This window comes from Pollicipes pollicipes, unplaced genomic scaffold (genome assembly GCF_011947565.3).
Source record: "Pollicipes pollicipes isolate AB1234 unplaced genomic scaffold, Ppol_2.1 Scaffold_4219;HRSCAF=4965_pilon_pilon_pilon, whole genome shotgun sequence".
Taxonomy (NCBI): Eukaryota; Metazoa; Arthropoda; class Thecostraca; order Pollicipedomorpha; family Pollicipedidae; genus Pollicipes; species Pollicipes pollicipes.
Genome location: NW_023596448.1, coordinates 20,173,719 through 20,191,399, shown reverse-complemented (window position 1 = coordinate 20,191,399; position 17,681 = coordinate 20,173,719). Strand labels below are relative to the sequence as shown.

The following is a 17,681-nucleotide window of genomic DNA, read 5'->3' as shown; positions in this document are numbered from 1 at the left end:
TCACGAGATGACCTCAAATGGCTCCGTTTGCTCCTTGGGCGTAAATTCTTTGAGAGCAAGTGGTTGGGTTGGGAAAAGTTACGAAGGTCTTTTAATGCTACCCTCGAGCGGTTTAGAAAGTGCAGCCGGCAAGTCTGGACGAGTTTGCCCTCTTGCATGATTATGATTGGCGTATCTCGCATGGCGGGACTGAAACGTCTTTGTCGGGGTTGATGTATGCCCCATTATCCTCGAGATGGAGCTGAGTGATTCTCTTTCTGATGCGTCTACAACCATCTTGAGACGCTTCCCTGCGCGAAGTGGGGGGATGAAACACGGCCGGCATGGAATAAAATGACATATCGTGGACAAGCTTTCACAAATTCGTTAGGCATTGCGTTTTTTCTTCAACGCGGACCATTCACAGAACCGTTCCAGATCCGGCGTAAATCACTGAACTTGAGATATCAAATCTTTATGAATGATCTTGAACGAGTCTAGCAAGCGCGAAGCCTTTACGAATCAGGCTTTCATCATATCCACATTGATAGAATCATGCCCTTGATCACCACAGCCGTATACTGATGCTCCATCGTTGCGGACAATCCCATCCGTCCGGCCCGTCGACGCCGGACACTGAGCACGCGGCGGAGTCGGTCATACGGAGCCGGGGGGCGGGGTTCGGCGCGTGTCCGTCACGGTTCGGCGGCTCTCAAGGCCAGTGGGCCTGGGGTTGGACGGACAAGCTGCGTGGCGCTCTGTCACGCGGTTCCGGCCAATTGTGCGCCCGGTGAACCCGCCGCCAGCGCCGGAAGGCAAATGATGGCGTTCGTGAAAACGAATGGCACAACAGGAAATCTTGCGTAATGGTGCGTTGCTGATGGGCGCCCCTGTCCATCACTTTGTGCGAAATCTACGCATTCCGTGATAAGATGATCATTTTGACAGTCATGGGCGTAAAATGAACGATGTCGAAGCGTACGTAAATCCATATATGATAATAACATTTGCATTAGGGGGAATTACAAAATCAGCAAAATCCACGTTCAGTACAAGTGAACAGCTTAACAACAATATCAAGTTTTGTGCCGCGTTATACAAGAGGTTAAATGCAGTGTATAAAAATACGATCATATAGATCAGGGGGCCGATTCTAAACGCCTGCTTGGAGTGAGGAAAAGGTAAAAAATCCCAAAAGTTGTTCTGATGTTACAACATTTGGGGGCTCAAAACTCAGAAAGCTGTTGTATTTTTGCACAGCCTGGGCCATCTTGGGACGGGGGCATAGCCCAGCTGGGCCAGGGCGGGTCCCCTCGGATCCGTCCTTCATGCCGATGATAAAACGCAAACAACTGGAGCTAGACACCTTCTGAACGCCACAGACAGATCCTAGCAATCCATCGGAAAATAGTTGGTGCACGCATCACAAAAGGGATTGTTTAAAATGATCACTGGGTTTGGGCCTGACCCCAGGCCCTTCGATCTTCCTAGCCACCCGCACCGCTCCAGCCAACAAACTGAATAAAATGATCAGCGCGATTGGCTAGCGCGGCCAGCATGCTTCCAAAGTCTGAATTCCTGTATATCGGGGTGGTTGATTTTGGTTACAGCGAGCCGGCTATCACTTTTGTGGTGTTGGCGATCCAATATGTTTCGATTCAAGGTAAGTAGTCGTGTTTCTGTGATACCTGCTTGCGGAATTTGGGTTCGATCTCGGCCGGGGGGTCAGCATTCTTGCAATTCTGATTCCCGTCCCAAACCAGGGATATATACATATATATATATATATATATATATAATATATATATATCATTATATATATATATGGTATATATCTCCTCTCTCCTCTCTCGGCGCCTCGACTCTCTCTCTCTCTCTCCTCTCTCTCTCTCCTCTCTCTCTCGCTCCCTCTCTCTCGTCTCTCTCTCCCTATCTCTCTCTCTCCCTCTCTCTCGCAGCTCTCTCTATCTCTTCTTCTCTCTCTCCCTCAGTCCTCTCCTCCCTCTCGAATCTCTCTCCTCTCCCTCCTCTCCTCTCCTCTCCTCTCTCTCTCTCCTCCTCTCTCTCCTCCTCTCTCTCTCTCTCTCCTCCTCCTCCTCTCTCTCTCTCCTCTCTCTCCCCTCTCTCCCCCTCTCTCTCTCTCTCTCTCCTCCTCTCTCTCTCTCTCTCTCTCTCTCCCTCTCTCCCCTCTCTCTCCTCTCCTCTCTCTCTCTCTCTCTCTCTCTCCTCTCTCCCCCCTCTCTCTCTCTCTCTCTCTCCCCTCTCTCTCTCCTCTCCCTCTCTCTCTCTCCTTCTCTCTCTCTCCCCTCCTCTCTCCTCCTCTCTCTCTCTCTCTCTCTCTGTTGATATTGCACTGTTGAGGAAAAAGCTAAAAGCTGCCTTGCATGTAAATGTATCGGAAATTTTGCCGCGCAACTTTGAAAGAATTGCGCTTTAGTGAAAACTGTGTGGTAGGGTAACTGCTGGTTCCAATGATAAAAACACGCAAAAAACGTGACTGGTCGGAATGGGGTGGGCCGTAGAAGATGCAAGATGCAAGATATCAAGATATCTGATATCAAGATAAGAGCTCGCTTTTTGCAAGCTCAACCTATGATATAGTAAAGAAAAGCTGCTTTACCTAGGCGTCGATGCACACTTGCAGCAGGTATCTGGGACAAATCAGGCTGTGGTTGTCACATTGGCGTATGTCGGTCTCTTTTTACCCCAATAGCCCTGAGGATTCTGTGGAGGTGGAGAGAGCAGTTTAGATTGCCTTGGTACACTACGACAAGTAGTACGACATATATAATTCATGCATTTATAGATACTGACATCACATATTTCTAAATTTGTCGCCAACCTAAACAATAAACATTCGAATGCACGGTTCGAGTTCTGTTCTACGTCTTCGAACTTGTCTTCGCTCTCTCCTAGATCTCACTGTCATAAATTCTTCCCTTATTATTAGTGACAGACTGTATGCACATAAAGGAGACGAAGGGATTGGATTTCCGCTGAGACCCACTTCTGTCAATATTGCTGTGTGCTTTCACGTAAAGCACTAGCCATCCAACTGCCTCTCCAGACTTCCGACCAGTATTCTATCGACGTTATATTGACAACTTTGTTGTTTTGACGGAGGTCCCACATTGATCAGTTCCTCACATATCTTAAGGTCCAACCTTCTGACACAAAGCTCACGAAGGAGCAGGGTGAAATTGTCCTTTTCCCTTCTTTGATGTGCGGGCTCAAAACCTACAAGGCAAATTTGAAGCCTCTGTTTATAAAACCCACTTTCATTGGTGTCAGATTGAGCTGTGGTATGAAAACGGCCACTTGCAAGCCTCTCTGTCAAAGTTCCAACCTGAAGCTTCTTTTGTTCCGAACATGCCGTCTCAGATCATCCCTCCGTGGACAGGCCTTACGACTTTCAGTCGCTAATCTTTTGTTAAAGAGCTTCTTGGAAGCAAGATACTTAAAAGCTCCGCTGTTAATTAAGTTCTGCGCTTAAACGTAGTCTTTTTCCCTCATTGTGCATGTAATTTATTGATAATGATACACGAGCATATCCGAACGTTGACCGATTGAGAGGGAAATGCTCATTTGATGGAAAAAGCTCATTTGTACCTATCGGTATGCTTTTATGTGTGGAATACTACTCTAGATCACATAGTATCACCATGTAATAAATATGCGTTTTAATATGACATCATTTGATTGCGTCATGGAACGTTTCTATTCAGCCAGATTCGCTGCCAGACTGAACCTGTCAGAATTGCGATTGTAGCGGTTGGACTGACTCACCTGTAATCCTTCAACTCGCCGCAAGATGGCTTGTTGATTTATCGTGTGAAAAAACGAACGTCGTTTTGTGTGTTTTTTTGTTCATTCTCGTGATCTTCTTTTTTACTGATAGCATGCATTTTACTCGCATCTACATCCTCGGTTACGGCGTTTTTCTCAAGTTATTTGATTTCCAGCCTGATGTCTGTCATAACTCGTAGATCCGCCCAAATACCTGCATTATGCATCACACAACGTAGTTCATGATCAAGACTCGCATTTGACGAGTAATGCTGGTCGAAACCCAACTAATGTTCACTGAGGCGGCAGTTCGTGGTGACGTTGTTCAGACGCGAATATGTCAATGGCTATATTTTTCCTGACCGAAAACAATGTAAAAAAACACCCAAAGCTAACACAATGTGGCCATTGAAGGGCGTAATTTGTGTGACGTTTCTGTGACACCGTACATCTCTGGGTGATTTTTAAATTAAGCGGCGCGCAATAGTCGGTACAAGTTCACTTGCGCATATTCCGGAAACAGGATTTTAAGCTTTAAGGACATAACTGTGAAATACAAGGACTTATCTTGGAAGCATCTTTCTCAGATATAAATCTATACAAATGTGGAACAGTCCCTTTAATCCCGCGAGGCCCCTATTTACCAACCGCCGGGACCATTGTCATTTAATCAGACGTCTACACAAGGCCTATAAATTACAGTCATTGCGCCCATTTGCCGCTACATCGCGTCGCTCTGCCTACGCATGAAAATGTCCAGCCTTTTACCTTAGATAGTAGATGCCTAATCCCTTGCCACAGATATTCAACCCCTTATCTCGGGGCTACCTTCGCCTTCTCTTGATGGCTTTCCGTCTAAAGTACTTGCGATAGTTGTCTCTCAAAGCGATAATGCACAAATGCGCCCCTTTGACTGAGTTTGACCCGACCCCTGACCTGGACTCGGAGCTGTCGGTATGTATGACTGGAGTGCTTACTCCTTATTAGCGCGCTCCTGGATCGCTCTGCTCCGCTTCTCTCCTCCGCTCCCGGCTCTACCCTGATCCGTGTTTTACTCTGCTCCCTCCCCCACTCTGCTTTTATAGCTGCGGGACCACTTTTTACCGGGCAGCGGAGACACCTCTCTAGCTGACGTTTAATTATCAGGTGAATCATAGTTACATTTGTTGTTTAATGCGCGAATTTTGTTTATTCAACATCGTTGAATTGTTCTTTGGGTACCACGGAAACCCCTTTAGCCTCGAGACCGTCGCCGGCGTCAGCTTTCTCTGCCTACCACAGCACAGCCACAACCCATGAACAGTCCGTACGATTCTTTATGTAACGGCACCGTCCAACTGACGCCGCGCGCTGATTGGCCGAGCCGGCGGGCCAGCCAGCTGACTGCGCTGCCGGAGCGCGTCGCTCGGCCCGTGGCTGACACGCGCTGTCCCGCACGCAGTCTCCGCACACCAGGCAGTCTGGCAGCAGGGAAAGCCCTGCGCACGCGCAGCGCGATGGAGGGTGTCACCAACAAGTTGGACGTGCTCGCTGACGAGGCGGTCGTCAACGGCAACGACAAGGCCCTGGCCAAGCGGAATGGCCCGGAGGCAGTGAGCAACGGCACGGGCCCGACGAGGCAGGACGGCGCCGAGTCGGGCGAGGACCCGCCCTCTGGCTGCGGCGGGCTCGGCTTCTATCCGGCCGGCCTTCAGCGCTTGGCCAGCCGGCACGTCTTCATCATCTTCTTCTGCCTCAAGAACGTGTTCCAGGCCATGGTGTTCACCTACCTGGTGGGCGTGCAGACGTCGCTCGAGCGGCACTTCCACTTCAGCAGCAAGCAGACCGGCCTGTTGCCGTCGCTCGGCGAGTTGGGGCCTCTCCTGAGCGCCGTCCTCCTCAGCTACCTCGCCAGCCACGGCAACCGACCGCGCTGGATGGGCATCGGCATGTTCATGGTGACGATCGGCATGCTGGTTGGCTTCGCCTCCTACCTCGTCTTCCCCTACCCAGAGATCCGCGACAACACAGTGGCGAGTCGGCGGCTGTGCAGGCAGCCGGCGCTGGCACTGCTCCCGCCCGGCCAGCCGGGTCAGCTGTATGGCACGGCTGCGAACGCCACGGCCGGGGGAGCCGAGTGCACCATCGACGTCAGCGGCAGCAACGCCGCCTACTTCCTCTGGGCACTCGTCTACGTCCTGGTCGGTGAGTCGCACTGGCGGATCCGGGGATCGGTGGACGTGGCCAACCTGTGTCAGTGAAACAAGAACTTTTAGTTTAAAGCAACATCCGCAGGGATTCAGTGAATTAGAGCCGCCCTTAGTGGTGCCTTGAGATTGTATAGTGGCGAATAGTTTCAGAGAGCCTGTAGGCTCAAATTTCAGATGCATCTAAAATCGTCTCACATCTCATCAAGTAGACCACGCATTCAAAATTATATTGAACATTATTTACCTCATGATAGCCGCTGTAAACCGTCCGATAGTATGGCACGGCGTGCACCAATGTAAACGGCACAATACCATGGAAGCTGCTGGGTCCCACGGAGAGAGTCAGGCTGTGTTTCCCAGCTCAGGTGGAGTACGGGGCTCTGACGACGCTCACCGACTTTCACGGTAACAAACTGACTACTGCCTGGCAACAGTAGCGCCGAGCCGAGCGCGCGTTCTTCGCGCGACGGCTGTGGAAGCCCGCTAGCTCGTTCTATTAGCTGTGCCGTCTCCATTGGGCCCGAATGAGCATAGCACCGGGTCTCGTCTCTCGTAACGCCGGCGTTCCGAGTACCCGAAGGTCAATCCCTCCACACGTTTCAAGGCCGGGGCTTCATCGTTACGGCCTGTGGATGCGGTGTTGTGCACCTACGGCCTGCGACCCGGCCCTGCGGGACTGAAGCGCAGTGATAAGGCAAGGAGGCATAAGCAAACCACAGCGCAGGCAGGCTTGCGCTAACGAAACAAAGGGCTTTGGGCTGACTCGGTAAGACAACAGCTCAGCACGCGGGTAGACCGCGACACCGCCAGCCCGCGACACAACCTTGTCCAGATGTTGCCAGGCTGTACCACAACAGTGCCGCCAGCGCAGCCAGGCCGCAGTGTGGGCAGGCTGAGGCACAACCGAGCAACTATAACGCCCGCCGATTGGCTCAGTCAAACCCTTCAAGTACATTGCCAGTCCGCTTTGACACCGGTTGTCAGTGGTTCAAGCCGTTGGGAAAAGTTCAAACCGTCTTGTTCTCTGATGAGAACAAACTACTGCGCGATCTAACCAACGCTGTTTCTTTTGCTCCTTCCCACGTCCTGCGATCGGCGGAGTAGGCGACCATGTCTCGGAGGTCCATCCCGCGCCGCGGTGCGCTGACACGGGAGGCACGGCCGCGGGCGCAGCTTAGCCCGCCGTGGACATAGTGGACTGCCGGATCATGCTGACTGGCCATAACCGGTGCACAGCGGACTGCTATTTCACGCTGAGTGACCGCAGTGAGCTCGACGCCTCAGGGCCGTCACGGCACACTTTTCACAGCCCCGGCCGGCGACGCTATGTGTGTGTGTGTGTGTGCAGAGCGATCGATGGAGGGTCACCAGCCATGCCAGTGACCGAGAGAGAGATCGGCGACGGCGAAAGCGGCGCCAGACCGGTGTGAACAGTCGGCTGGGGTCCAGGACCGGCGTAGAGGGTCAAACACTGAACACGATCCCTGAAGATGTCCCTGGGTCAGCACCCGAAGCTTGAACTTGACCCTGCTTAGCCTGGACTCGATCTCTGGATACAGATGCGAGATCTTGGCATCAGAATTGGACCCCGAAGCCGGGATGCCGCGCCCCGGATCCCGGGCCATTCGATTTCGCTGAATGTCGACCTGATGTCTGGCATTTCGCGGCGTTTCAAACCTGGGCCTGAGGCGAAAACCTCGCACCCCGCCGATGTTCTCACTATGGCCCAGCGGTTCTGCGCCGTGGGCCTCAGAGGACATTCCGACCTCAGTCCGATCTGAGGTCAGAACTTTTGAAAGCTCACAACAAACTCGTAAGCTTGTACACTCGCAACGGTAGCGCATCTGCTGGTCAGTGCGGTTCCCACACTAGCAGCAACAAAATTACATAGCGAAAACAAAACGCACGGTAATGCGCCCCCGTCATACTTGTGCGGAATTTTGCGCTGCAGCTCCCGTTGCGACCCGTGGTAATCTGTAATATCTGAGGCATTCGAAAAGTGAACCCCAGCCAAGAACCCCATCTCCGCATACACTGACGCTAGCACCCGATCCCGACCGCCGGCCAGACCCCGTACCTCGGACTGCACGCTCGAGCCGTGCCAGTTCTGGGCGCCGGTACGTGCCTGGTTCTACACCCGCGGCCGGATGCATGGGTCACCTCACCTGTGTCCGGATCGCGCTCATGTCGCGTATCCTGTAACCGGGGAAGGAAGGGGGGGGGGGGGTTCGTGCCGCGCAGCAAGGGTCGCCAGCCGAGCCGCTGCGCTGGGAGGCTCCGCAGCCCCCTTTGACCTCGGTCGCCCGTTAGCACCGTGCCAATACCTGACAGGTGTTTCGATTATGCAGATATCGATCCTGGCTGCCTCCGAACAGCTGGCGAACGGGAATATGATGTCTTGGGGTGGCAATACTGTATTGGTTAACGCGTTGTGTTAACCACTGCGCGTCTGGGAAGCCAGAAGTACGGGGCTCGACTGGCGCATCGCCCGCTTTTTCCTGTCAGGGTGAGAGGCAGGCGACGCCATGTAACCCCAGCAGCTGAGTGCGTCGTAAAGCCCTAATAGCGACGAAATATGATATCATGATTACGGTTGGAATTACACACCCTACCATTTATTCCTCTTAAAGCGCCTCGCACAATAATGTTAAAGATTAACAATGTCGATGCTTTTAAGCCTCGTCCGAACACATGCCGAATGCATGGCAGGTGTGATGCGTAGGGGAATGTGGTCGTGACGTAAGAAGGGATAGCGTACACAACCGTGTCTGCAACTGAATTAACGGGTAATCAGCGGCGGCACCCCGCCTGCACCATGACTCCTGAGATTTAATTAGGCCTCTGCAGTCGCTGGCGCCCCAAAAAACAGTGTGCGACAACGTGCGAGGGGATTCCCTAAAAAGCCGATTTACTTGCAAGGTCAGAATTTTAGGCACCTCTTCAGTCTTTAAGACCTAAGGTAACTTATTTTCAAAGATTGGACAAAGCGGTGCGGATGTTTTTCTTTTCAGACTGGCTCAAAAAGCGATTGTTGATTTTAGAATTCACACCTTTTGTATGTGCTGTGCCAAAATTTGGGGTGCGTTGTAAGGACAAGGGTGGTTGCAGGGCTTGAAAAGACGAGTTTCCACACAGCGAGAGGAGCATTACGGATTGTCAATGCAGGCGTAAAAGGTACATTTTTCGACACATAGATGCAAAGCTTTACATTGTCTGCCACTTTGTCACAACCCACTGATATATTCAGTGGTAAAGGCATATTCAGGTAGAGTGAAAAGTGTGTGTAGAGGGGCATAACGTCCAACCTATTTATAATTCACACTGTATTTGCTTATTCATCCACTAAGCAAGTGGCTATTCTCGCACCCGTCCCAATGCATTTAGCAAGTAGGAAATGGTGTCGTGTGGGCTAAGCTGGACAAGAGCACGTTAAGAACATGATGGTTTTTACAGCAGGATGACCAGTTTAGCACCAAATTTTGGGGAGTTTTGCTGTGCAGTTCTTTTCTGTTGTCTTTCGTCACGCTGATCACGAATATGATGTTATGATGTTGATTTCAATTTTTATTGCGGCGCTCTGCCCAGTTAAGCATTTACTTACCATGCTGTATATTTCACAAGCATTGCTTCAAATTAGAGGTCCGATTTTTATCTTACCATTTCGCTACTCACCATCTTAGATATCTCACTCTCACCTTGTATGTGGGTTCATGAATTCTCCAGCCTAGTTTACATGGGATATATATATATATATATATATATATATATATATATTCGTAATAATATGATATATTGATAATATGCTATTCTGTGATAAGATAACATCTTACAAATAATGTTAGATTTTGCATTATCATATTATATTGATATGATAACACTGTTTTATCATATTTTTGAAAATATATATTTATTGATAACATGTGCATCGGCACGAAATTAATACATTAGGTGATTACATGGCTGATTGCCATGGCGACTGATGTATTTAACATGAAGGTGCCGTTGAGGTGAGACGTTGAGGCAACGTAGTGGTCGGCAAGTTCATCCCCGTCGACTGTAGTATTAATTTTTCTGCGAAATAAACCGGGAGGTAAACACGGATTTTACACTCTTGTAAGTCTGAAATAGAAACGCCAAATTTTTCGAAGGAATTTCGTCGCAGGGAGTCGTTAGATGCGCGATGTGACGGTATTCAGTGATATCTGATTACTAGCCACATATTTGACTCTCGCCTGTTGGGTGAGACAATTAATTCCCCTCCTAATTTGCATGGGAACTGATGTACTTCAGCTTAAGTTAACTGGCGCCAAAAAGTACCATCTCTGGCAATGAATAAACCACATACCGATCGTGCTGCGTAAGGCACGAAATAGTCGCCAGTTGCCAGCAGACTTTTATTTTTCTTTGTCAGTCGGACAAAACTCCAACTGACCAACACGGCCGCACGTGCCAGGCTGGTCACGTTTGTCTGTTCGCCAGCAGACCTTTGTTGACAGCCGGACAAAAACGCGCGCTCGCTCCGCGGATCGTACCCGCCACAGCGCATTGGTATTCCAGCACCACTCCACACCCTCACGTAGAATGCGCGCACCTTGTGCGTAGGAATGGTCCTGCGTTGTGCCTCTAATCCCGCTCCCAGGGTAGACTCGCATGCACAAGCAAGTTGGAGCGGCCGATAGCCCTTTACTCATTTCAGTGATGCTCTGTATACCGACCACGTTTTACTTTGCTCAATGCAGGCTGGGCACATGTCTCAAACATTCCTTGCCATGGAGTTGAAAATATCCGCCCGTTGGCATGCACTCCAAACAATCCTTTCTTGGGTTGTACAAGGTGATGGTTGGCTAGTACCTATCTCTCGTCGGAGACGCAGACAGTTGCCGGATCTTCATATCCAGCGATATGAAAAGTTACCATATATCTGTCCTTCGTTTTTGCTGGCCCACTGTTCCCACATTTCCTCTGACACGGCACATTTTCTACGCCATTATATCCAGTAATTTACTACAGGAGCATGTAACTCAGTGGCAAGAGTCAAGAACATACATGGCAAATGCTTAACTTTCCTTGCCACAGAACGGATGTGAGCAGTAAGGGACGAGCAAGGGCTCGTTTGGTTGTCAGAACTTGTCATAAATTTTGCTTTCCGTAAGGCATTCCGATAGGCGCTCGCTGCTGGATGACGGCTGAAGGTACTGGACTGGGGTGACCAGATGAAGTGAGCTTGTAGGCGTCCGGTCTGCTGGCGGACTCTCAGCCCTCGCTGGCGGACTCTCAGTTCTTGTTGGTTGACTCACAGACCCCACTGGTGGACTCTCAGCCTCTGCTGGTGCACTCTCAGCCCTCGCTGGCGAACTTTCAGCTCTTGCTAGTGGACTCTCAGCCCTCGATGGCGGACTCTCAGCCCTCGTTGGCGGACTTTCAGCTCTGCTGGTGACTCTCAACTCTCACCGGCGGACTCACAGACCTCACTGATGGACTCGCAGACCCTGCTGGTGAACTCTCAGCCCTCGTTGGTGGACTCTCAGAGCTTGCTGGCGGACTCTCATCCCTCGCTGGCGGACTCTCATCCCTCGCTGGCGGACTCACAGGCCTCGCTGGCGGACTCACAGACCCTGCTGGTGAACTCTCAGCGCCAGCCCTACCGAGGACCTGTTCAACCTGAGGACCTGAGGACCTGTTCGGAGTTTCACGCACCCACCGGCCGAGATACTACGGGCGCTGCGCGTGCGCCTGGGTTAGCGACAATGCTCGGGCGGCGAGGCATTTTTGACTCGGCCTTTTAGCTAACGGCTGTTGGAGCGCGCTAGCGCATTGTGGGTAGCACAGCGGCAGGGGATCCACTAAGACCGTTGCCTTGGGGCACAGATGGGTGAACAGAGCTGGTCATTGGATGTCGCCGACATCCCGCTCCCACACCGCTCGGAGCGGGGTGGGAAGATCTGTGACATGTCATTGGAGTTGTGTGCAACTCACAGGCAATAAATGGGAACTTCATAACATGTTTCACTTTCTGAAATTTGTGGAACGACCCCCAAGTGGTCACTTTCTGCCGTTTGTTCAGTGATTCGGTAGCGTTTCGGCACGAGGCAAGAGTTCCCCCCACCCTCTCCCACATCATGCTCACGTCATCTCTTATCGCTCCCAAGACTGCAGAAGGGCGCCTCACGTCAGCAGGCTCGTCGCGCGGGCCTCAGCCAGCGCGGTGGCGCAAAATGGCAACATCTCTACCAAAACCTTCTAGGTGATTAAACCGAACGCGTTTGGGTCACCCGGGGGGGGGGGGGGTGGGGGCTGCGCTGTCACAATCGCGAGTTTTGCGTACCCGCCGCGACCGAGCGGCCGCTAGTCTCGTCCAAGCAGCACTGGACGGCTGGCTAGAGGCGATGAGAAGGACTCAGAGTGGCGTGGAAGGAGGAGAAGGGGAAAGAGCGGACATCGATCCGTGCGGGGGACGTGGCTGAATCGCTGCATTGCGACAGTAAATGACCGGTATGGGTCTTACTGACCATTGTCGAAAATGTGGAATTCGAAGTACGTACCATACCGTAAAATCCACGCCATTCCAAGCGACAGGGAGCGCGCCTGACCTGTCCACCGTCATACATGATATCACAATGCAACAGTCACAATGCGTCCGCAATGCATCGTAGCCAATACATAATGATACACACGCATACGGGATGCGGATAAGACAGCTGCAACAGCTGGTCGCAGAGCAGGCGCAGCTGCGAGCCGGCCAGCAGCTCGGCCCCAAGCCGACCAACAAGCTCGGCCCACAGGCGATTCTCTGATCTGGCCATTCGAGTGCAGCAAGCCTGTCGTCGTACTGACCGGTCACCTTCGACGTTGGCTCCCAGCACACGAACCTCGACTGGCTTGGTTAAGCGGCCGTCCACAAACAGGGAGGCAACACTGTACGAGAAGCGGATGTAGGCGGCCGCCCAGTGCTACCTCCTTGGTGGTGGGTCGCTGTCCCAGGTAATGCGCGGGACTCAGTCACCTAACTGAACACATCCTGGGAGAGGAAGAAAATGAGTACAGCCCATGCCGCAAAACTGCAGCTGAACACGAACTCAGTGTAATTATACCAAAGCAATGAATAACTTGAAGAGGAGAACAGTCGCTGTTCTGGAAGCGGAGCGCATGCACAGATTCCGAAGCAAAGTTCGCTGTCGGTCTCGCCCGTGGCATCGTCTTCGTTCAAACGAAACCAAGCCGGCGGAATAACCTTTATTGCCATTTAATCCACAATTCCCACCAATCCAGCTGACAGCTGAGGTATTAATCGATTTTGACCTGTTTTATGCCCACTGCTTCCTTTTGTGATGCGGCCAAACTGCACAAGTGGGCAAGCACCTGCGCAAGTGATAACGTCCGTATGCTACGAACGTGAAGTCTTTCGATCAGATGAGATTTTGATCTTCATTTGCCACACAAAGACGACATATATTCAGGGTCCACGCTATCTCTCGCCGCTGCCGGTGCCGCTCCTCGCTACGGCGGGCAAACCCGAGTGGAACGGGGCTGACCCGGGTGGGTACCCGTTGCCCGGCAAGCGAGGCGTACAGCCACATGAGTCGGCCCACTACGTGACGTTGCCGCGACAACATTGTTTATATGTTAGCACCTATACACTTCAGCAGAATGCTCGGGTTTTCATGTTTACTCTGGAACCCGTACCATTTCTGTGGCTTTATATCCGACACTCTTACCATCGTGCGTATGTGCTTGCGTCTGTGTAGCAGCGCAAGCAATCTCACACACATGGTAACACGCGTGCCGCATGCCGTTCGTTCTTTCTCAGCCTCTCCCGCAGTCCTCCACCACACCATCCGCACCACGGCTATGCAACTAGGGTCGGAAGGGAAGAGCTGATCCCCCGTCCCGCAAGCCGTGGGATCTGGGCCCATCAGTACAGCCCAAGTGGGATGACTGGCAGCGGCCAGTGGTGATCCGGCGCTCCATACCCCCGCACGCTGCACGGCAGTCCCCCGTGGTGCCGTGGTGATCGCTCACTGTTCTCCGGAACCTCGGTCAGTCGAGTCCACTTATCACAACACCTGGGCATCTTGTTTGATGTGGTGGCTACATATTTTTCTACTCGAATGCAATGTACTTTTGATTATATGAGGCCTGCTAGCTGCGGACGAACGCCTGAATACGTGCATAGCCACATACGTCTAGTTTCTGCCCGACATAATGCACGTAGATAAAGCGCCTCGACATAGGGGGGCGAGCTCCACCGTGTTGCCAAGCCAAGCAATAACCGATTTCGTCGTTAACTATGATAATAAGATATTTGTGTGTTGACTCAACCTTTTAACTAACGTACAATACCGGAATGTGTGGGAAATAAATAAGTTCTGTCCAGCGCACTTGTAGCATTCTTTTGAGTCACGTATGCCTTACAAAATGAGGCCCTTATTCATTAGCAGGGTACAGCACAAAAATTCTTAATTTGAGCCGTCTCAGCTTAAAATCTGGTGTTTGTTTATATCTATAGGAAAAATACACAGCCTACTTGAAGGTAATCTGGAAGGTTGAGTTCATTAATACATTTCCTTTGATACTTTTCAGGGATGGTCAAACCAGTCGTTTTTAGGAGGAGACTGTCCGATCATCCCGCGGTTTTAACGGTTTCCCTACCATGCTGAAAAATCTAGGAAAACGTGATGCTTCTCGCTCTGTCCCGTGAGAGGATGGCTTTACATTCAGGGGGTAGTCCTGCTAACAAAGCACGTGATGGAAAGGAAGTTCCGCAGCCAGTATTGGCGTTTTAGACTTACTCCTCCTTTTAGCCTTTTCTATTCTACATCGCATGTGTCTGACTCAGCCACCACACCTCGTGTGATTAGTGCTTGCTTTGGAAAAAATAATATTGTTTCCTTCTAGTTGCGTACTACTTGTGCCATAGTGGCCTAAGTAGTATCTGACTAGCTGCTCGACATTATGTCGTGCTATTTTTGAGCCAAGCAACTACCCATCTCAGACCAAAATTTATCGCCAATTAACACATGCAAAACAGCTCTGCTCTGCTGCTGTCTTCCATTTACTTCTGCGGTGCGTGTCAGAACACGCTTCTTACCCAAGTCGCATCAAGGCTGTCTGCCTGAGTCCCTACGTCCGTAAGCTTCAGTCTCCGTGCTGCCAAATATTTTCTGCATTGAACCGTTTTATCTTCTTGGCGTTTCTCCAGTGAAAGGAGAAAACCGGACAGATTGTGGCCACATATCTATTTCGATAGCCTTTCACGACTCGGCTTCATTGTAAGACAAAGGCATTCTACTGAACCGAATACCCATGTCAGCCTTAATGCTTTACCTAATGCCTCTTCCTAATGCCTAAATACCTTTACCTAATGCTTTACCGAATGCCTAATGCCCGTCTGTTTACGGCGATCGCTTCAAATCAAACGGCTCGAGCTTCGTTTTGCGTATTTAGCTTTTGATCAGACACGTCATAAAATTATGTTAACAAACTAAGTAATTCCCAAAGCGTTTCTGCTTGGCCATTCATTGCTATCAAAATGTCGTCGGCGCATGCTTATACGTTGATCCCAGCATGCCCGAAGGGAAGTCCTTTTATCCTGACGTCGCGGAGTCCTTGCAGCATTGGTTCTATGCATAACAGGAAAAGGGTGCAACTTAACAGGTATTCCTGTCTCAGGCCTTTCACGATGGGGTACGATTTCGACAGTTCTCCGTTGATATGAATTTGCGCTGTGCTAGTGATAACGGTTTCTTGGTACATTAAGCTGGTCTGTTTCGCCATAGCACCACTAAAATGTAATGTTACGGAAAGGTTTTCAAATATGCCCTGTCAACAGAACCGTATGCGTTTACCAGACACAGAACAAAGGACATCCTGGTGTTTCACATCTGTGGCTTCTGTTCAGAAGTTTAACAACATTCTCATATTCTCTCCGTTATGTTCACTTTTATGAATCCTGTCTGGTGTGGGCTAATCAGAGCTGTAAGCACTTTTCCAATACGCCTTGCAAGGGTTTTGATGAAAAATTGTAGCGGCCTTAAAAACGACATCCAAGAGGCTGATTGGTCGTAACGATTCCAACCATGTTTATTTTTCCTTTCTTCGGAATCAGAATAATTACACCTTTTTATATTTCTTGATGTAATGTGTTGACAGCCATGCACTTCCTTATCTTGCCATAAATCAGGTTCTCATTTCTTACCAAAAGGCTATAGCGAGTGGCGACATACAAACACTCGAATCTGGGCTTGCGAATCTGTCCATGGACGCAACTGATGCATTTTTATGGTCCCACTCTGTGACAGGAGCTTCACGTCCTCTGCCTCCCTTTTGGTGAAACACAAGTGCTCTTTATGGAATCGCCGGAAGTATCATGTACCGATCGCTTGTAAAGGTACCGAAAAAAGTCGGCAACATGTCCGGCAGGACTGTTTTGTGACATGGCCGGCAAGAGGTTCGATCTCGCCGGCCTTAGTTTGGGTCAGTATAGCTGTCCCGAACATGATCCGTCTTGACTCCTGACGCTGTCTTAGACCATGATTAATGCGGCTTCGCGTTCCGCGAGGTGTCGCCACCGTCCTTAGCGATGCAATGAACTCGGGCTGTTATATCACTCGGAATGCCGTTTCCTTATTTTCATAGTCTGCGTAAAAATGATGATACCTCAAATTGCTGTGAATAATGCAAAATGGGCCGCTGTAACGGGATTATCCTGCGCTGAAGTAGTTTAACTTATTTCCCCTCTTTTTCAGTCATATGGTAGCCATATTTGTACTGTGCATGCGGAATATGCGTAGCACTGTCTGCAAAAGTAGGCAATGCGCAGAATTCACTCAAGAATTTCAATTAAATCAAGTAAGGGTTGATTTGAGCCAAAAAGGCCATGCCGGCCGATGATATTTACATTGCAAGCCGACAGCGCTCCCACAATGATGTGTTCTAGGTTTAACCTTCCACCCACAAGTAAAAGTATTTAAAATTTGGCGCCGTATGTGTGCAAATCGCCGCTCAGGCCGCACGGCAAACACTGAAGGAAACGCTGTCGGGAATCGACCGGATAAAACAGAAGCGAAAATCTGGCCAGTGTGTTGTACCAGCAGCTGATAGTCCTATACCAGTGCTATCGAATGCACACAGTTGCAGTCTTCGGTTTCGATGATAAACATTTTTTTTTCGAGGGCCACTGTACCATGGCCACTGCTTCACAAGAAGACCAGCGACAGTTAGTTATACGTCGTCAAGGAGTGGTTTGAAAACAAAAGTTCGTGCCGTCCAACAACAAAATTTGCGTTTCCCGCCGATACTGCTCCCACAATGACATCGTGTGCGCCAAGCCGCATCCTTCGCGCACGAACGAAAACATCTCGAACTGGACGCCGCATCTGTGCTGGGCATCAGCCAGCGGGCAGGGCGGGGAAGATTTTGGATTTGCACTGACGAGTCGGATGGGCTCGAGCGGAACAGGTGGGCAGCTGGACTGCTCGCCCGCCGGCATCGCATGTCTGACCCTCGTGTGATCAGAAGGACCGCCGGGGTGGTCTAGTTACGGTCGAATGCTTCGCGCAGCTGACAGCGCCAGTGGTTTGACAAAAAAAATCACGAAGCAGCTTTGTGGCAGTGCTTTGGGCTTCATTCTACTAGTGCACCTTTGCTGTCCTTGTCCCCATCCAAAAAGCTGTCTTTTCTTCCCTTTTTTCTCCAGAAAAATTAGTGTAGTCCGCCGTCAGAAAAAGC

The 17,681-nt window shown here is 50.6% G+C and overlaps 1 protein-coding gene across 1 annotated transcript in view; it reads right to left on the bottom strand.

The window, feature by feature from the left end:
• Nucleotides 1–14,093: 14,093 nt before the first annotated feature.
• Nucleotides 14,094–17,681, bottom strand: part of LOC119094970 (solute carrier organic anion transporter family member 3A1-like) — an 11,531-nt gene continuing 7,943 nt past the window's right edge. The window contains exon 6 of the mRNA XM_037217879.1: nucleotides 14,094–14,097. Within this exon, the coding sequence (XP_037073774.1) occupies nucleotides 14,094–14,097 (4 nt within the window). The remainder of the gene's footprint in view (nucleotides 14,098–17,681) is intronic.